General features: G+C 36.7%; 1 protein-coding gene across 4 annotated transcripts; it reads right to left on the reverse strand.

Annotated features, from left to right (window-relative positions):
* Window positions 1-856: 856 nt before the first annotated feature.
* On the reverse strand, window positions 857-20779 carry LOC129889231 (vacuolar protein sorting-associated protein 26A). 4 transcript variants are annotated; one of them, XM_055964442.1, is made up of 12 exons: window positions 20696-20779; window positions 20261-20306; window positions 19913-19987; window positions 17251-17325; window positions 17061-17133; window positions 14768-14812; window positions 13702-13813; window positions 2748-2814; window positions 2158-2202; window positions 1913-1968; window positions 1458-1633; window positions 857-1368 (listed from the first exon to the last, which is right to left on the reverse strand). In XM_055964442.1, exons 2-12 carry the CDS (start codon window positions 20261-20263, stop codon window positions 1190-1192), a joined length of 906 nt encoding a protein of 301 aa, XP_055820417.1. In that variant the 5' UTR covers window positions 20264-20306; window positions 20696-20779; the 3' UTR covers window positions 857-1189. The 4 variants fall into 4 exon arrangements, with proteins under 4 accessions (XP_055820417.1, XP_055820418.1, XP_055820419.1 ...); XM_055964443.1 differs by having other exon boundaries at window positions 20604-20766; XM_055964444.1 differs by having other exon boundaries at window positions 20660-20710.
* Window positions 20780-22289: the final 1510 nt, after the last annotated feature.

Below are 22289 nucleotides of genomic sequence, written 5' to 3' on the forward strand. Positions count from 1 at the left end.
AGGTCAGGGTCACGTGAGGGGTCAACGTCGGATCTCAAGTCGGCGTCGGGATTGAGGGTCAGGTCTTATCTTGAGGTCGGGATCAAAATCTGGTCTCCGATCGAATGTTGCGGTCAAATTTCAGTTTAAAAGTTGAATCCTAAATCGAATGTCGGTGTTGAGAGTCGGAGTCAAGTCGGGCTCAGGTTTGAGTCTAGGTTTGAATTTTATAAAAGATATTTTCTAAAAACTGTTTTTCATTCACCAATCATACACTAGAAAATATTTTCCACTCATCAACCAAATATGAGAAAATAAGTTACAAACCAACTTATTTTTCAAGAATACATTTTCCTTTCATACCACACACACCCTGAATATTGACACATTGTACATAGCCAGTTACCAAAACTACCAGGAAGCCCCAAGGGGTGGAAGCATGATTGTTTTAAAATCTGCAAATACAACTACACCTCAATCTCGAGCAAGTTAAAATCAATTGAATGAATCCTCATTGTTCATGTTGCTTCATTTAAACTCATATCTGTGTTAATATGGGAATAGCATAACTAAATTTACAAGGAGCACACGAATCTGAAAATACTAAAAGCATCCACAGATGGCTTAAGGCAGCTGGAAATAGACACTAAATCACATGTAGAAACTACAAAATACAAAATCAATTGAATGGTACTTGCAATGCACAAGGCTCCCCAACAAAACATCTTTCATAAGAAGCTAGAAAAGGACTTGCGTAGCAGAAGAAACTGAAACACAAAATGGAAAACCAAAAACAAAATAGATGCAAGGAAACAATGGAAGTCAACCATGCCAGTCGGAGAAAAGCAGTAAGAAAACAATAAGACAGCAACAAAAATAGTAGCAATCAAGATCAAAATATCCAATTCATCAAGAAGTATGAGCTAAAGCAGGTTCCTTATTGCGGTTTAACTTAATCACTTGTCCCTTCCCCATGTTTTTCAAAACATCAACTAGAGATTCCCACTCCAATATTCATGTACACAACTGCCTACTCTATACAAATTGCAAGTATCTTCTCCCAGATGTCGCAATCTACCAATAAAAAGTCATTCTAGCACCTTTGGGAGACCGGCCATCTCAGTCGCATAAAGAAATCGCAGAATACAAAGATAGATGCAGAATAGCAAGGTAGTAAGCGAATCTCGCGTGCCAACATCTCTTCATTCATTCAGGAAGTTTCTTCCAGGCGAAACATTGTGATCTCTTGCTGTTTGAAGTACCGACGGTCCTCTTCGTCAACAAGAACAAGATTCAAATAGTATTTCACACTAAATTTGTTGTTGATATTGCGGTATGTTGGTGTCAGTTCATATGGACTAAGGAAGAGTCTAATGGGTATTGATTCACCTGTCAATCGAGCACAAATATCAACAATATATAACCACAAGTCAACGAAGAAGATGACTGCTCAACTACTAAAAGATGACAGAGTATACCTCTGACTGGAGCACCATCCATCAACTCAAACTTGGCCAGCGTCTCTGTTTCAACGTGGGTATTTGCCCCAGAACCTGTTGATTCTCGGCGTCTAATCTCAAGATCCATGTTCTTTATCTTAATTCTTACAAGGAGAAAATAAATTTTTCCTATGATAACATCTTTCAGGTGATACCTGTTATGAATTATAATGCACATTAGAAGAGGCATTTACAATCAATAGATGCTTCCATGCAAAAAAAAGACAACCAACATATACCGAACATGTTTTTTTTTTCCAGGAAGAGAGGGCATATAAACATACACTAACTAAACCAAAGCTGTTACCCTCATGCTAAAGCAAAACATCTAAAACCAGGAGTTAGTTCTCTTCAGTAAAGATTGCAACATTGTAATAATTGAGACGGTGAATAGTGTAAAAATCCACACACTATATTTTTAACATTTTACTCACTTGCTTTTGTTGTACTCGAACTCAATATGGAGGCAATCTTCAATACCGACTTCCATCTGCAAGTTTAAACAATAGAAACCGATAAGCATCCTTAGCAGTTCAATTTTGTTACAAGTGCCATGCCCATTAGTCAGACTTTTGAGTCGTTTACACCCAACCCAGCAAGCTGTTTAAATTACTTTCCTTTTCATGTCTCTGTGAAAATGCTATACGTAAATGTAGAAAACATTAAAAAGGAATATTACCTTAATACTATTGTTGATTGATGGAGGCGGGCTATAGTTGCGCACCTGATTCAAAGAAGTCAGATAAATAACTCAGCAAATACTCAATATCGTTGCACTGAAGATCTCCATGAAACAGATTTAAATTGGAAACTAACTAGAAAAAGAAATTAAGATGCAGAAACTATTATCTGATATCCAACCCTGCCCCTTCTCCCGATTTTTTTCCTTCTTTTTGGTGGTTCCACCAAAATGCCCTAGATTCCTTTTTTCTTTGTGATGAAAGATGAATTCCGAATGCCCTTAATATTCACTAGAAAGAGGTAAAGGCTACTAGACTAGATGATCAAATTCTGTGCAATACCAAAATGAGTGGTGAGCGTAGGCTATTAAAAGGGTGTATATGTTCGATAAAGATACCAAGAACAACAACAACATAACCAGTATCTATATCCTCTTTTTTTTGATAAAGAATTCAAGAACACAAGATTGATTTAGTAACTCCCAAAATTCAAGAAACGGAAAGACAGAAACATATGTCATTAGGACATCACAAGGTATGTCGACTATTTAAGATTGACAAAATATGAAAGGAAGAAAGAGAATGTTACCATAAAGTCTTGATATTCAACTATGCTGCCAGCATAACCACGGCTGATAGTAATTTTAAGGATATACCTAAAGCCAGCACAAAATCCCAGAAAATTATCGTCAGTAATCTGGCATAAGATCTATCAAGCTGCTGACAAGACAAACATCTCAGCCAGAACATGCGAACATGGACTACCAGGAACAACAAATTAGAAAACATAATTGGCACACCTACACTAGACAAATAGAATGGCCATTCTTTGGTTCAACTCACTGTGATTAAATTTCGGAATACCTCCCTCAATATTAGTTCTATCTTCCATTCAGCTCTTTACAAATTTACATCACCCCTTCTCAAGACCTCAATAAAATGCTATAGAATGATAGTCCATTTTTCTCTTTCTGGTTAATTAACTGTTAATTCATATTCTTCTGGCTAATACGAGTTCTTTCAGTCTACTGCCTCACTTTCACACATTTGAGGTACTAATTAGGTCTATATTTAATGACGACCAAACAAAACCTTCTTGACTTCCATGTAAAGAGAGATATGCTGAGGGAACAAGTAAATAAAGATTAATAATGAAAGAATAGGTTTAACATACACTGACAAGTTCAGTCAATGTTCAAAGTCCAAACATTCATAGATGCCTAGGACATGGACATTTACTAACCACTCATAGCATCCAATTTTAGGTGAATATGAGGAAAATGATTCCTATGCCAGAAAGAAAATTCTTATAAAACTAGCTTATTTATAAGAAAATGAAAACAATTTTTCTAAAGATGAGAGAGAATTAGCAGAAAATGATGCAAAATGCACCTTCTCAAAATAAAAAATCTTATTCTTACACTTACTTTTAAGGCATTAAAAGATTCCTTTTCCTAGTGACAGTGATATCCAGGGCAACTTGTGCACGCCTAGACTTCATCCACCGATTATCTGCTACCACCCACCAGCACAGACTTTGATTAACTCTGTCCACCAAGGCTTAGACAAATGGGAAAAAATCACAAGGCTGAGATTTGAAAATGAAACCTCGCAAATCTCCCCCACTTCATTGACCACTTAGCCACACTCTTGGATGCAAGGCACAAAATAAAATATTTCACACCTCCTCTACTTTTTTTCCTTCTTACCTCACTCTATCATCTCCAATTTTCATTCTCATCTTCACTCAACTATTTTCTTTACTTCCTTCATCAATTAGGCGATGGTTGTCATGGTGAAATTGGTTGATGTTAGTTGTTGGCGATTGAGCAAGGCTGAGGGTCTACTGGTGGTGAAAATGATAATGGACAAGCTGATTCCAACAATCCATTGTACATGCATCCTTCTGATAGTCTTGGTACACTAATAGTTCCAGTTCCCTTCGATGGAATGGGATACCAATCCTAGAGAAGAAGTATTCTTTGCACCCTATCCGTCAAGAAGAAAAAAAGTTTATTAATGGAGAATATAAGAAACTAGAGCTCATTTCCCCCAATTTCGGTAGTGGAAGAGATGCGACGACATTGTGACTTCCTGGATCTTGAACTCTCTGTCTAAAGAGATTTCGGACATTGTAGAGTATGTCAATGATTCAGTGGAATTATGGAGAGAGCTCGAGGACAGATATGATCAGACTAATGGGGCAAAGCTTTACCAGATTCAAAAGAAAATCAATGATTTGACTCAAGGTGATCTCAACATCGCTGCATATTACACGATAATGACGAAATTATGGGAGGAATTGAAAACCATAAGCGACAGAAACCCTTGTACCTGCACTTGTGTGTGTGGAGCGAAGGGAAGTTCACACAAGGCAGAACAGGATTGTAGATTAATTCATTTTTTATGGGGATGAATGAAGTCTACACCGTAGTGAGAGGGAGCATCCTAATGATGACTCCCTTACCTTCTATGGCATAAGTTTTCTCAATTCTTATTCAAGAGGAGAAACAAAAGGAGTTTTGACCTAACAACATGATGAACATAGACTCTGCAACACTCAATGCTAGTTCATCTGGGACGCAAAACTTCAGGACATCATACTCTTCCAATCATAGCCCAAACTACCTCTCTAATGGTAACACTGGAAACCTCTCCCAGGGCAACAATGTGGACAAGTCTAAGTTGTGATTATTGTAAAAGGACAAGGCACACAAGGGCAAATTGATATAAGCTAATTGGATATCTTGCACCAAACCCCCAAACTGATCATCACAAACAAAACTTCAATGCCACTCAAAATTTCAAACGTATCCCAACTCAGCAATATAATCCACCTTATAGATACAATATAGGAAAACGCGCTGAGGCAAATGTACATGGGATGCCAATTGATATGTTGTCCGCAAAGGGAAGGAACCTAAGGCAAAAGAGGATAATCAACCCACTAACCTGTCCGAGGAACAATATTGCAATCTTAAGACTCTTGGATACAAGGCACAAAATAAAATATTTCACACCTCCTCAGCTTTTTTTATTTCTTACCTCACTCTTATCATCTCCAATTTTCATTCTCATCTTCACTCAACTATTTTCTTTACTTCCTTCATCAATTAGGCGATGGTTGTCATGGTGAAATTGGTTGATGTTAGTTGTTGGCGATTGAGCAAGGCAGAGGGTCTACTGGTGGTGAAAATGGTAATGGACAAGCTGATTCCAACAATCCATTGTACATGCATCCTTCTGATAGTCCTAGTACAGTGATAGTTCCAGTTCCCTTCGATGGAATGGGATACCAATCCTACAGAAGTATTCTTTGCGCCCTATCCATCAAGAAGAAATTAGGTTTTATTAATGGAGAATATAAGAAACTAGAGCTCATTTCCCCCCAATTCCGATAGTGGAAGAGATGCGATGACATGGTGGTTTCCTACATCTTGAACTCTCTGTCTAAAGAGATTTCGGACATTGTAGAGTATGTCAATGATTCAGTGGAATTATGGAGAGAGCTCGAGGAAAGATATGATCAAACTAATGGGACAAAGCTTTACCAGATACAAAAGGAAATCAATGATTTGACGCAAGGTGATCTCAACATCACTACATATTACATGATAATGAAGAAATTGTGGGAGGAATTGAGCACCATAAGTAACAGAAGCCCTTCCATTTCTTTGATGCACACGACTTTTTCACAGTCTGCTTCCACAATTGCTAGAAACCCTTGTACCTGCACTTGTGTGTGGAGCGAAGGAAAGTTCACACAAGGCAGAAAAGGATTGTAGATTAATTCAATTTCTTATGGGGATGAATGAAGTCTACACCGCAATGAGAGGGAGCATCCTAATGATGACTCCCTTACCATCTATGGCATAAGTTTTCTCAATTCTGATTCAAAAGGAGAAACAAAAGGAGTTTCGACCTAACAACATGATGAACATAGATTCTGCAACACTCAATGCTAGCTCATCTGGGATACGAAACTTTAGGACATCATACTCTTCCGATCATAGCCCAAATTACCTCTCTAATGCTAACACTGGAAACCTCTCCAAGGGCAACAACGTGGACAAGTCTAAGTTGTGATTATTGTAAAAGGACAAGGCACACAAGGGCAAATTGTTATAAGCTAATTGGATATCTTGCACCAAACCCCCAAACTGATCATCACAAACAAAACTTCAATGCCACTCAAAATTTCAATCGTAACCCAACTCAGCAATATAATCCACCTTATAGATACAATATAGGAAAACGCGTTGTGGCAAATGTACATGGGATGCCAATTGATATGTTGTCTGCAAAAGGGAAGGAACCTAAGGCAAAAGAGGATAATCAACCCACTGACCAGTCCAAGGAACAATATTATGACTCTTGGATACAAGGCACAAAATGAAATATTTCATACCACCTCTGCTTTTTTTCCTTCTTACCTCACTCTATCATCTCCAATTTTCATTCTCATCTTCACTCAACTATTTTCTTTACTTCCTTCATCAATTAGGCGATGGTTGTCATGGTGAAATTGGTTGATATTAGTTATTGGCGATTGAGCAAGGCGGAAGGTCTACTAGTGGTGAAAATGGTAATGGACAAGCCGATTCCAACAATCCATTGTACATGCATCCTTCTAATAGTCCTGGTACAGTAATAGTTCCAGTTCCCTTCGATGGAATGGGATACCGATCCTACAGAAGTATTCTTTGCGCCCTATCCATCAAGAAGAAATTAAGTTTATTAATGAAGAATATAAGAAACTAGAGCTCATTTCCCCCAATTCCGATAGTGGAAGAGATGCGACGACATTGTGACTTCCTGGATTTTGAACTCTCTGTCTAAAAAGATTTCGGACATTGTAGAGTATGTCAATGATTCAGTGGAATTATGGAGAGAGCTCGAGGACAGATATGATCAGACTAATGGGGCAAAGCTTTACCAGATTCAAAAGAAAATCAATGATTTGACTCAAGGTGATCTCAACATCGCTGCATATTACACGATAATGAAGAAATTATGGGAGGAATTGAAAACCATAAGCGACAGAAACCCTTGTACCTGCACTTGTGTGTGTGGAGCGAAGGGAAGTTCACACAAGGCAGAACAGGATTGTAGAATAATTCATTTTTTTATGGGGATGAATGAAGTCTACACCGTAGTGAGAGGGAGCATCCTAATGATGACTCCCTTACCTTCTATGGCATAAGTTTTCTCAATTCTTATTCAAGAGGAGAAACAAAAGGAGTTTTGACCTAACAACATGATGAACATAGACTCTGCAACACTCAATGCTAGTTCATCTGGGACGCAAAACTTCAGGACATCATACCCTTCCAATCATAGCCCAAATTACCTCTCTAATGGTAACACTGGAAACCTCTCCCAGGGCAACAATGTGGACAAGTCTAAGTTGTGATTATTGTAAAAGGACAAGGCACACAAGGGCAAATTGTTATAAGCTAATTGGATATCTTGCACCAAACCCCCAAACAGATCATCACAAACAAAACTTCAATGCCACTCAGGATTTCAATTGTAATCCAACTCAACAATATAATCCACCTCATAGATACAATATAGGAAAACGCGTTGTGGCAAATGTACATTGGATGCCAATTGTTATGTTGTCTGCAAAAGGGAAGGAACCTAAGGCAAAAGAGGATGATCAACCCACTAACCTGTCCAAGGAACAATATTGCAATCTTATGACTATGTTGCATCACTTCCAGATGAACAGTTCAGGAGAACGCGCAAACTACCTCAACTTGGGAAATGGTTCAGTGAACTTTGCATGTACTTTCTCAATTGATTTCTGCAAGCCTTCATGTAGACATTTTGAATCAAAACCTAACTTATGGATATTAGACTCAAGGGCTTTGAATCATGACCTTTAACAGACTTTCTATGACCAACATTAAGACCTTGCCATATCCTATTTTGATAAACCTACCTAATGGATATAGAGTGAAAGTGGTTGAATTAGGAGATGTGATACTTACACCTAAAATCATCTTGCATAAGGTGTTATATGTACCATCTTTCAAGTTTAACTTGATTTCCATCCAATCCCTCACAACAAACCTTAAAGTCATTGCCTTGTTTACTGATACTACTGGTCTATTGCAGGCCCCTTCCATGAAGAGGACTCGGGAGATTGTTAAGTGCAGGAATGGCCTCTACTTCTTGTGTTCAAGATGCTTGGGAAATTATAGCGCTACTTCCACTGTTGATGCTTCTACCAATGTTGATGTTCCTTGCTTCTGCAATTCTGCAGCAAATAAACAAGCATCTTTGTTTCATTCTCTTCATTCATGTCATTCACTTTTAGATGTAAATAACTCTATTTCAAGCAATAAGAATGAACATTCTATTTTGACTCCTCACTATTTTGACTCCTCACTTGTCTCACAGAGATGTAAATTTGTTGTGGCATAATAGGCTTGGCCATGTTCCTTTTGCATAAATGAGAACCATAACCTCTATACCTGCCAGTTTTTCATCCAAACAACCTTTCTTATGTTCAGTTTGCCCTATGGCAAGACAAACTAGATTGCCCTTTTCCCAAAGAACCACTGAATCAACCAAAGTGTTTGAGCTATTACATGTGGATCTGTGGGGGGCCTTACTATGTGCCTACTCATGATAACTACAAATATTTCATCACCACAGGGTGAATGACTATCGCATATCTACATGGACACAATTGTTAAGCTGTAAGAGCAATGCTCTACAAGTGATCAAGACTTTCCTTTCCATGATTGAAGATCAGTTTAGCACTACCTTGAAAATCATCAGATAAGACAATGGTCTTGAATTTGTAAACAATGAAGCCATTTTTTTCTCTTTGTCAGAAAGGCATTGTCCATCAAAAGTCTTGTCCTTTACACACCACAACAAAATGGTGTGGTTGAAAGTAAACACAAATATTTGCTTGAGACAGCTAGGGACCTAATGTTCCAATCACATTTACCCCAAAGATATTGTGGAGAGTGCATTTTGACAGCCACTCATATCATAAACAAACTTCCTACAACCCATATGAAGGATAAATGTCCCTTTGGAGTCCTCTATGGGAGAAAAATACCAAAAGTCCATAGAGACAAATTTAAACCTAGGACAACACCTCACATTTTCGTTGGTTACCCATTTGGAACAAAAGGATACAAGGTACTGAGCCTAGCTATTAAAAGGACATACATTTCAAGAGATGTGATATTTCATGAGAATGATTTTCCATTTGCGTCTGCTCCCAAAGGAGCTTCATTTAATTTGATTTCTAAGTCCTTGAGTTCAATTCTTGTTCATCAGTCAAATCGTTCTTCCCATCTTACTATTTATGATGATATGTTTATGCATGCACCTCATTCAAATGATCAAGAAAGTGCAAGTATCAAAGACACTAGGTCTTCACATAACAACTCTGTACAATACATGACATTGTGGTACATTCCACTGGGACACCCTGGACCACATTCCAAATCCCATTGATGAAACTCATGTCCTAAGAAAGTCTAGTAGAAATTATAGAACCCCTGGGTATCTTCAAGACTATTATTTCCCTACCAAAACTACCAACCAGCACACCACTTCCCTATCTTCAAGTGCTTTGTTTTCACAAATTAAGAACCTCAGCCCTGATGTCTTAACATTTGATAGTCAAGGTTACAACATGTGTGCCATAATAGTGAACCTTCTTCTTATGAGGAAGTAGCCCTTAATCTTGCTTGGCAAACAGCCATGACTCAAGAGTTTGAAGTTTGTATGCAAATCACACTTGGGACTTAGTTCCCCTACCAACATGTAAGAAAGTCATAGGTTGCAGGTGGGCCTACAAAGTGAAACACAAACCAGATGGCACCATTTAGAGGTTTAAGGCTAGATTAGTAGTAAAGGGATACACTCAGCAAGCAGGGATAGACTACACAAATTTTTTCCCCAGTTGTAAAGATGACAATTGTCAGGTATTTGATTTCCATTGTTGTGAAAAAGGGTTGGGGAATCTCCCAACTAGATGTAAACAATGCTTTTCTTCATGGGGATTTACATGAAGTAGTGTATATGGAAACACCTCCTGGCCTTATGCTTGACACTCCAGGCATGGTATGCAGGTTAAACAAATCCTTATATGGTTTAAAGAAGGATAATGGGCAATGGTATGAGAAACTTACAGCAGCCTTATACTCCAGAGGATATGTTCACTCAGTCAATGACTAATCTCTATTTCACAAGAAGTCCAAGACCTCCATTGTTTTTGTGCCTGTTTATGTAGATGATGTTATACTTACTGGAACTAATTCTCTGTAGATCATAGCTCTAAAAGAATTCTTACATAATCAGTTCAAAATTAAGGATTTGGGCAGACTTCACTACTTTTTGTGATTAGAGATGTTGTATACAGATGATGGGGTCATCATTTCCCAGAGAAAGTTTACTTTAGATCTTCTGAAAGAATTTGATTGTATCGACTGTCCTTCTTCTCTTCTCCTCTTGATCCCAATCTGAAACTAAGGGCTAAGGAAGGTCAGCCTATCTCAGATCCTGCTTACTATAGGAAACTGATATGGAAGCTTAATTTCCTCACAAATACCAGGTTATGGTGTACAACATTTGAGCCAATTCATGCAGGACCCCAGAGAACCTCACTTACAAGCAACTTTTCATTTGCTGAGGTACATCAAGAAGGATCCCACTCTTGGGATCTTCCCTTCAAATAGTTCAGATTGCACTATCAGGGCATACTGTGATTCTGACTGGGCACCTTGTCCACATTTCAGAAGATCTATTTCAGGTTACATTGTTTTGATTGGTAATAGCCGAGTCAGAGCTAAAAATCCAAGAAACAAGAATTTGTCTCCTTATCTTCAGCTGAGCAGAATACAGGTCCTTGAGGAAGCTTGTAGGTGAGTTGGTTTGGTTGAGCAGAGTTTTCGAAGAACTGACTGTGTCATCTCCTAAACCATATGCAGTATTTTGTGACAGCCAGTCTACCCTTCACATTGCCAGGAACCCTGTGTTCCATATGAGGACTAAGCACGTAGAAGTGGACTGTCATTTTGTGCGCGATAAGCTTCATTAGGGTCTTGCTTTCTTGCATCATGTGGCCACAACTTATCAACTTGCAGATGTTCTAACTAAGGCCTTAACAGGCCTCAGACATCAGTTGTACTTGGCAAGTTGGATGTGAAGAGCACCCCTCCAACTTGAGGGGGGTATTGAGATTTACTTTTCTGTATATACCTGCTGGGTCAGCATAATTATTTAAAGCTAGAATTAGTAAGTGTTAGTCTGTTACACTTGTCTATTGCAAAGTTAGTTGAGTAGTTAGTGGATAAGATTAGTGGCAGCAAATTGACAGCTGTAGAAGGAACTAGTAATGTGTATATATTAGAGTAAATTCTCTCAGAAATGAAGTTGAACACTATCATCTTCTCCAAAATATCTCTCTCTAAGGTGCTTCTATGGAGCCATTTGTGCATTGTTGCTTCTTAGCTGCATCTACGGCAACTTCAACTTAGTTTTTGATAGTACTGTTGTATTTTCAGCATTGGGAATGCTAGCCACCATCAAAAATTGTTACAAAGAAAGTAGACTCCAGCTTTACAAAGCTCCTAGAAATTCTATTAATTCCTCTATTTCCTCTATACAGTCCTGTTTACACCAAAAAAAAATAAGGTTACCAGACAGTTCCATTGACAGTTTGGGGTTATCGAAGAGTCGTTGAAGAGCAAATACTTTCATGGCTGTGTTATTCTGACTCTAATTATTATCTACGGATATAGATAAAGGGAATAACAAAGAAACAGAAATAAAGAATTGGGAAATCTTGTAAAAGTAAAATTCGCTTGTTAGAGAAAGAAGCTAGTTAGAGAGAGATCTGACTTCTCACTAGAACTTGTGCTTGCAAAACTCATTGATGTGTAATCTACCGACTCCGATCACTTTTTGGTCCTTTCACTCAATATCTACTCTCATCCCTCAAATCATCTATTGGTATATATGTGGGTTCCGTTCGATTTTTGTCATCTAAGACCGAGCCACTACGTTTGTTCCCAGCTAAAACCCATTTCTTCCAATCTGCTTGTTCACAGTGATCTGGTTTACAAAGCTAACTTAAGACAAGTGTATGGAAGAGAAATGTAAGTTCAATCATCAAAGAGTCTCTATTATCTGCATTCTTCATCAATATGGAAAGCAAAGGTTCTTCTACCGGCCTGTGAAACTGTATTAACTAATGGAAAGGAAGAAGAATTCTGTAAGCAGAATATCCATTGATGGGAGAAGCCTAACTGAGATATGTTTAGAGAATAGAGGTTTGTGTTTATTTTTTGTATAATTTAGATGTCTACAAAATGTGAACTCCTGGGCAGCAGGACTCTTGTAAGTGAATTTGCAAATGGAATGGACTTTCTAGACTCCTAACCTGTCTAAATGAGTTAGTCCAGAGAAATTTTGTACACTTCTAGTACTAAGTTAATGTTGTTCTAGACAGTAAAATTTTACTCTCTGCCTATCCCCCAAAGTGGGGGGGGGGGGGGGAGCAAAGTTGATTTGTGTAAGAGTGGAAACATGACCAGGGGGCAAGGGACACAAAAGGGTGGCTCAAACTAATAAGTTGGAGAAAGAGTGATGATAAAGGAGAGGCACAAATCAGAAATTTAAGTAAAACAAAGTTGGAGTGCTATTTTCTTTTGTATTTAATACCTTTACTTTAGTGGCCGTATATGTTATCGCAAGAGTAAGATGGGCATCCCCTAATATTCTGATTCGTTAATTATCTCGAGACAAATTAATGAGAAAAGTTTTGACCGGCATTCACCTTTAGCTTTAGGGAGTACTTCAAACACAATACAATGTTCACATTTATATGCTTATATTTGTCCTGTCAAACACAATACAACATGATTTCTATTTTTTTTGAGAAAGAATACGAGAAGCTTTTCTTCTGAAAATAAATTACGTGATTCGACTTCATATCACCTCAACATACTATGACGACTAGCATAATTTGATAGACACAGCCATCTATGATCCATACGGACCATAATTTCTCTGGGAACTAATAGATAATCAGCTAGTCACCAAATTTCCCTACATGTTATGGTTTTTCTTTTATTTTTTTGAGAATATATCCTTTCACGTTACGAACTATGATTAATATGTCACCTATGGTATGATCATGTCACATAGATCATCCAACAAGTCAACACTCTTCTTATATGATAGCAAGATAGAAAATGCAACTTCAGACATCAGAAAAACTCTGCAATCTGTTTTGATAAAAAATAACTGTAGCTTCAATTAATTGATAATTCTCATAAAAATTAATCCAAAATGGGAAACTGGGACAAATAAACCAGGAAGTTATATGCCCAACCTTAGAGGAATGATCACTAGTCTAGATTCAAATCTATATACAGTACTAAATAAATCTCAATGGAGGAAACAAACAATTATATCGTCACTTCATCAAAACAAAGCAAGGAAGAAACATTATAGATAAAAGTATCATATATATGCTGCAAGGTTCCAGGACAAAAGAAACTTACCTAAGTCGAACATTAACCCCATTATATGTTTCATAGGGCATTTCAACAGTTGAAAACTCAAAAGGATATGTTTTCCTTTCATAAATTTCACCAGGAACATCCAGTTCTCGGACTACAAGGAGAAACATTAAATGGAGTAAATGAAGCAATACAAGTAAAGAAGACCAGTGACAAAGAAGAACTATAATAAAAGTTTGAGAAGTATAATTCTAAATGGATGTCAAAGCAGTAGATCTGAGTATTCTATTTCAAATTACTTGTAACACCTAAATAGCATATCCACTAATACCAAACTAGCATACCCCCTAGACAACAGCTCAAACTGAAATTGACCAACTTATCGCAGTCCAGCAAAGACAAATAGAAGTAGCACAACTTAAGAGGTTAACATGCAACAATTGGCAATGGAAGAACACCAAATTTTGGGGTCTCTGAAAAAGTTGTCTCTGAACTATGGATAAATAGATCAAAGTGAAAGGTTCAAGCAAAAGAACAAACAGGGCAGCCTGGCACCACTACAATGCTGTGATGGGAGTAATAGAACAGCAGTAGATGAAATAGGGGAAAGAGAGTCTAGCAACCTCAACTAAATTTCCTGGGAAAAAACACTAAAGGAATGCTGCATAATGCACCTAAGAACAAAAGTGGCTGTACAAAGATAATAGAAATTAATCCTGATTCTACATTCTCTACTATGGAGCAACTAAAATATTGAGAAGCTGAAAAAAATTCCAAGTCCAGCTAAATTTAAAGTTAAATAAAATTGAATCTACAGCTTATGAGTCAACCCCTAAGACAAGTAAAGTGAGAAGAAAAGAAAAACATTAGACTACTCATCTAGGTCCCATGAACAGGAAATATGGGAAACTCACAGCAAAATCAACATACTAGAATACCCATACACTCTAAAAACTTAACATAATCTGACCTGACAGTTGCTCATAAGTCAGAAGCAACAGTCAAATTTAAACAAGAAAACCAATATAGCATGTTGTCACAGGTTCACCCAGCTAAGGAATAAATTTCTCTCTTCCGTTTCCACTTGCATCATGTATGAAACACTCACCAAGGGAGGTGAAGTCGTAAAAGTTCCCCCTGTCAAAGTACATTTCTGGGCAAAGAAAATATTGCAACATGAATTAATTCTCCATAAAAGGAATATCAGGGGAAAAAAGTTAGAAAACCACAGATGTACAATAAGTAGATTGCTGCATAGCCAGATAAGGACTAAAAATGAAACAATTATACCAACAAATAACCACACTTGTATACAACAACAACAACAACAACCACCCAGTGAAATCCCACAACGTGGGGTCTGGGGAAGGTAAAATGTGCGCAGACCTTACACATACCAAGTTAGGATGGCTGTTTCTGAGAAACCCTCCGCTCAAAAGAAGCATAAAAAGAGGTCAGATAAGGCTAAGAAGTTCAAAGCGATATGGAAAAGCAAATAACTAATAACGCAAATAACGAAAGCGACACAGATAAGATAGAGTAATCAAAGTACAGAAAGTAATAGAAAGATAATAACAGAAGTCAGAGCACAAGAAATTATAGTGCGCTAATGCGCCTACTAATACGGAAGAATAACGAGACTATGTACTAGCCTTCTATCCTAATATGGGTCCTCCACACCCTCCTATCTAAGGTCATGTCCTCGATAAGCTGTAACTGCGCCATGTCCTGTCTAATCACATCTCCCCAACATTTCTTTGGCCTACCCCTACCTCTTCTGAAACCATCTATGGCCAACCTCTCACACCTTTGCACTGGGGCATCTGTGTCTCTTCTTTTCACATGCCCAAACCATCTCAGTCGCATTTCCCGCATCTTGTCTTCAACCGAGGCAACTCCTACCTTGTCCCGAATAGCCTCATTTCTAATTATGTCGCTCCTGGTATGCCCACACATCTATCTCAACATTCTTATCTCGGCTACTTTCATCTTTTGAACGTGAGAAACCTTAGCTAGCCAACACTCCGCCCCATATAACATAGCCGGTCTAACCATCACTTTGTAGAACTTGCCCTTAAGTTGTGGTGGCACCTTCTTGTCACATAGCACACCGGAAGCGAGCCTCCATTTCATCCATCCTGCCCTAATACGATGTGTGACATCATCGTCAATCTCTCTGTTGCCTTACATGATAGACCCAAGGTACTTGAAACTACATTTCTTTTGGATGGCCTGGTCACCAAGCCTAACTTCCGCACCAACCTCCTGAGGTATCTCACTGAACTTGCACTCTAAGTACTCTATCTTGGTCCTACTCAGCTTAAACCTTTTAGACTCCAAGGTATGTCTCCAATCCTCCAGCTTAGCGTTAGCTCCGCTACGAGTCTCATCGATCAAGACTATGTCGTCTGCAAAAAGCATACACCATGGCACCTTACCTTGAATTTGTCACGTCAATCCATCCATCACCAAAGCAAATAAAAACGGACTAAGGGCTGATCGTTGATGCACCACACTTGTATATGAACTAAAACTTTATAGCAAAGCAAACATGAACGTACAAGTGAGAAGCTGCAAGGATGAAAGCTTGCTTTCCTTTTTGGATAAGTCAAGCAGATATTCAAATTGTTGAATGCAGTTTAGCCGTTGAAAGATACACACGGAACAATTATACTAGCAACCAAACATTTACCTGAACGAAATAGTTGTATCAAACTAAGAGGGTGTTTGGATTGGCTTATGTTAAGTGTTTTTGGCTTTTAAGCTCTTTTCTATTTTTTGTGGTGTTTGGGAAAGATAAAATGTGCATTTAAGCACTTACTTTTAGGCCAAAAAAGTACAAAAATAAGCTTTAAGTTGGGTATTCCCAACTTATGGCTTTTAGCATATAAGCTACTTTTAAAAGCCAATCCAAACACCTCTAAAACCTACATTGGAAAGCTAGCTGGTTCCAAACACATAACAAAACATTATAACCATGAATGACGTGGCAAGGGTAAAATAAGGAGATAGCCAAGCTTATTTATTGAAATATAGGATAACTGACTATGAAGATATAAGCATACGGACTGAAAACTGCACTCATTTCTCAGGTTGATTGCAAGCAGCATGCTGCCTATGTTACAGTTAAACAAACTTTCACCATAACCTTTACTTAAATTGCCAGATAACACGAAGTGGTTACTTTAGTCCAACCCACCTTGAACACCTCAATGACAGAAAATAAAATAAAAAGTAGAAAGCAAATAACGGAAGGTATTGGGTATATTGATATATGAAGTTCAAATCAAAAAAGATCAATGTAATTCCATTCGCAATCTGTGCACTTGATTCGAGGACATGAGACTGCAAATTGCATGCAGATAAAAAGTTGTTTTAAATTGTCACAAGTTAAAGCTCACCTATCTGACCAAGAAGCTCAACTTTGATCCCATTATGTTCAACCTTCTTTCCTGATACTGGTTCTACAGAAATCTGAAGTCATAACGAAACTATATTCTCAAACAAAGGCCCTGAACAAACAGATACTTTTCTACAAGTAACAAATAAAAGAGTATTATAAGAATCATTAGTATGCTACATGAATAATACCTTTCCAGCAATGTTTTCTTGGCTTTGGAAAAGTGGAACCATAACAGTTTGACCATTTTCCTTCTTCAAGGGGACCTAACAGAAAAGAGTACAGCAAGCAAGCAGTCAACTTGTAGAGTCAACAAGTCTCCAGTTTTGTTTTGACACTTCTTCAGTTGAGATAGATTGCACCTATTTTTTTTCTTTTCTATTTTTTATTTTTTATTTTTCCGGATAAGTGAGGTGGGTTGCAAGGAGGAGCTGAAGGAAGAAGGCGAATTTCGTCATTAAAAATGCAGATATTTGTGAAAACTCTGACCAGTAAAACCATTACTCTTGAAGTCGAATCCAGCGATGCTATCGACAATGCTAAGGCCAAGATACAAGACAAAGAAAGAATCCCTCCAGACCAGTAAATGCTGACTTTTGCTGGTAAGCAGCTCTAGGATGGCCGCACCTTGGCGGACTACAACATCCAGAAAAAATCAACTCCACATCTAGTGCTAAGGCTTTGTGGTGGGAATCATTGAGCCATCGTTGATGGCTTTGGCTAGGAAACACAATCAGGAGAAGATGATATGCCGCAAGTGCAATGCTCGGTTGCATCCTTGTGCTGTCAACTGCCGCAAGAATAAGTGTGAACACAACAACCAGTTGAGGCCTAAGAAGAAGATTAAGAAGATGCTGGATTCCTATTGCTGCCGACTTGTAGTTGCTTGGATTTTCTTATAAAGAAAATATTGCACTTGGATTTATTGTTGGGTTTCATGTTCCTTTTACCTTAGAGATTAGTTGACTTGTATTTGGGAGGTATATAAAGAGGTTTTGCTACTTTCCTAGTTCATGCATGTGCCCAATTCTTTATCAATTACTTAGCTTTATGTTCTTATAAATAAACTTATTTAAAAAAAAAGAGGAGATAGGTTGCATCTATTTACATGCACATTTTAAGGCAGTACATCTTGTTTCATCATCAACCACCATTTGTACCTACCATATGCAGCACAGCAGCAGAATACAGCATATGCAGCACACAATAGTTTGTTTGTGTGTTTTTCTGGTGTTGTTTGCCTGTGCAGGTACCAAAATAGGTATCTACTACTGAACATAACCTGCAACAACAATCATGCTACCACTGCAACTATAGAGGCAGCAAGGAATTGGGTACAAGACTGCAACAACCATGTTTGTTTGCTTCCTTGGCTAATTCAGGCTATCAATTTTCTCCACAACAACTCCAAGGCTGTTGGAAACTATAGCTCCATATATTTCAACTCTTTTCAGCCCCCGTAGTTGATAATCATGATACTGATGCAATGGCATATTTCATCTGGATTTACTTGGTACGACAAGACTAAAAAGAGCAAAGATGAAAAGAATTTTCCCATCCCATGCGAGATAGAAGTTTCGTATACTTGTTCTTCTTCAATGTAGCTATGTCTGGTACGTAGCATAGTTGGAATAGGACTAGTGTACTTTTCTTTTCTTTTTTCTCATGGAAGGGGAGAGTCTCCCTCATTTATGCTTTCATAGTTGAATTGTACCGGGAGGAGTCCTCTCACAGGTTTAATGCTTTCTAGTTATAGTTAGTATCTTCTCTGTATCGGGGATGAGTTAGCCGACCTTTAATAGGTTAGCCGACTTATGAACCACCATAGGATCGGAGGTAAGGTTTATGTCACCCCTCCTTGTATTTTTACTTTGATTATTTATGTTAAGGCTTGGGGGTGTTGCTTAACCCCTGACTGTGCACGAGAGGTGGGAGCCTCGTGTAGGGTCTGTTCCCATAAAAAAAAAAAAAAAAAAAAAAAAAAAAAAAAAAAAAAAAAAAAAAAAATAGTACATCTGCTTTACACTAATTAGACGCGTAATTACAGCATTCGTCTGATCTGGACTTTGATATTAAACTTCTTTTTTAAAATATTTTTGGAGGTGTGTCCCAATAATGTAAAATGTAACATGCTTATTGATACTACTCACTCTAAAGAACAACTCTATCCAGTTCCCTGACTTTAAGTCACATAGACATGATACATTATCTTCTGTCACCTTTTCTCTTTTGGCACAAGTATAAACTGGGTTTGTGGTTTAATGATTTTTGAATATCTTTAACAAGGAGGAATCACGTCCTTATTTTCGGATAATTACATTTTCTGTCATGCAAAAATAGTTTTTGTTGTTTAGGGGGAGGGGATAGGTTTGTCACATAACAATAGCGTACCAAAGTAGATTAAATGAAATTTCATAGACAGCAAGCAACAAGGTTGAGCTTTGATACACAATTGATTAATTTATATCAAGGAGAAAGACCAATTAGCAGCATATAGATCATCAAAGGGGGGGAAATATCTCATGGAACAACAGGCTGCTTTTAGCCGAAACAAAGAATATAGTATCTCAGCTACTTTTTCCCATCCAGGTTGTGAAGTTGATATTGAGCAATTTCTGCCTACTGGCTGTCTTACATCACTGAAGACAAAAGTATCTCTACTAACGTGACTAAAGCTCCTGATCAGGTAATAGAACAAAAATCATAAAAATAATAAGCACATTCATGAGCTGAAGTTGCTATACGTAACTGTAGATTATTTCATCAATCTCCACCAAGGGAATCATCTTCATTGACAAGTGCTATAAACATGATAAGTTGTAATATCTAAGAAACAAGAGACTGATAACTTACCTGTTTGCGGGATTTTCCATCACCGAACGTGATTGAGATGTTGCATGCTGGCTTGAACGCACCAATTATATAATTCTGCAAGAAGTTGGCCCAATCATTTTAAAGAGCAGTAATCATGGCATTTGTCTTAGAAGTTGGTATTTTATGCATATAGATTGCATACAGATTAAGTTAAACCGCATATATGAATGTGGGACACATACATGAGGTAGCCATTAGGCACTAGCTGATGTTGAAATTGAAAGGCCAATTACTCATCACACTTAGGTAAGTACACATACATATGTGTCTTTTTGTGTGCATAAGAAACATATGCCCAACAATAATAAACAATTGGTGAAACTTTACCATGTTATAAGAACTGAATAGTGGACCAAGATCCTCTTAGAAGAACCTGCAGATGATAGCAACACATAGGTCATTCTATAAAAGTTTATATAAGATAACAATTAACAACTAGCAAACACTTTAAACAAAGCAGCATTCATATGGATAGACACATTTGTGGTTGAAGGGACATTTTAAATCAAATTAAAAGTTAAGAGCATAAGAAAATGAAACCAATCAATTATTGGCAAGGGCGGCGCAACCCTAAAGCCACTGCTTTAGGCCCCAAAAAATACGGGCCTCCAAAGAACCAAAAAAAACCCAAATTCAGTTCGAAAAAGGAAGCTCAAATACGAAAAAATACCGAAGATGCACAGAAAAGAAATAAATTCGAGCAAGAGGCAAGATTAAAGGAAGAACCAAAAGCACTGAGCAGACAAAAGACGAAGAAGATACATGTACGAGACGACCAGATCTGATGAAGGCGATGTAAAAATAAGTAAACTGTTATTAATTGTGAGAAGCACCGTATTAACAAATTGTGGAAGAAACAAAATACCTATAAGTAGAATATTAAAAAAATTATGTATTTATGGTTACTATTAATTAAAATTTTCCTAATAGTTTGTTGTTAATCTCTTATTAACTGTTGTTAATCTATTATTAATTATTATGCACATATTTTAAATTTTTTATTATTGGTGCAATTAAAATTAAAAATCATGGACAATTAAATTTATAGTTATTTTTTATTTCTTAATTTATCTAATTCACTTCAATTTAAATCAATCATGTTTTGATATTAGCTTCGTAAGATTGCCTTCAATTCTTTGAGATGTTTTGGTCTTCAATTCTTTGAGATGTTTTATTAAACATTTCAAGCCAAAATAATTAGATTATCAAATAATTAAATTAAAAAATATTATCGTAACTTTGAATGTCTTATAAAGATAACAATCATTATAATATTTGATTTTTTTAATTAAAAGTATTACGAAATATTATATAAGTAAAAAAAAAAGAAAATAATCAAATGTCTCTTTAACCAATATTCGAATTTTTAACTACACACTTTAACTTCACGTTGAGCTTCGAACTTGAGAGAAATTAGTTTACAATATTTGATGTAAACTAAGTTGCTATGAAGAAGAAGACAAACTAAAAATGAGATAGAAACAAATAAGAAAAATAAACAAAAATACATGTATTTATGAAAACAAAATTGAAAATAAATTTTTTATATTTGTTATTGGTCTTCTGAGAGAGTAAAATATACTCACTTTGCCACAGAAGCATATAAGAAGGTAATAATTTTAGTTTTAAACAGTTTAGGGGATGATAGAAACCCTATAAAATTAGAATGTATAGTTGGAAATTTGGATATAGATTAGGAGGACATTTGGTTATTTTCTCTAAAAAAAATATATACCCTAATTGGCATATTCAATGAAGTGAAGTCTTACTTTTATTTTTAAACACTTTAAAAATAATTTTGATAGTTTATATAGCAATTGATTACAACAACAACCCAGTGAAATCCCACATCGTGGGGTCTGGGGTTATATAGCAATTGATTCTACTGTAATTTTTTAAAACTATAATCATTAAAAGAGATTTAAACATTTGTGTTGTTACGTAACGTACAATAATTTATATATGTTTATTCTTGTCTTACAAAATATTACAAAAAATGTTATATTGTCAATTGAAAAATAAAAATTAATTATTTAATTATAATTAATTACAATTTCTTTTTAGAATAAAATATATATTTTTTAAAAAACGTAATCTCTTTTCTAAATTTTGGCTTTAGATCACCCATTCTATTGAGCCGTCCCTGATTATTGGGTAATATGAATATATGTGTAAATAACTCAGGAAATTATATAAGGTATCCCCAAATATAATGGTGTTGATTTTTTGTCCTCGTAAGAAAAACTTTTAAAGAATGATCTTAATTTTTGATTTTCATAACAAAAGTCTTTTAAGAAAAGCTTTTTTCCACTTTAAATAGAGTAAAAGTACATTTTTGCCTATTTACACTTCAAAT

The sequence above is a fragment of the Solanum dulcamara genome, chromosome 5 (assembly GCF_947179165.1).
Source record: "Solanum dulcamara chromosome 5, daSolDulc1.2, whole genome shotgun sequence".
Classification (NCBI taxonomy): domain Eukaryota; kingdom Viridiplantae; phylum Streptophyta; class Magnoliopsida; order Solanales; family Solanaceae; genus Solanum; species Solanum dulcamara.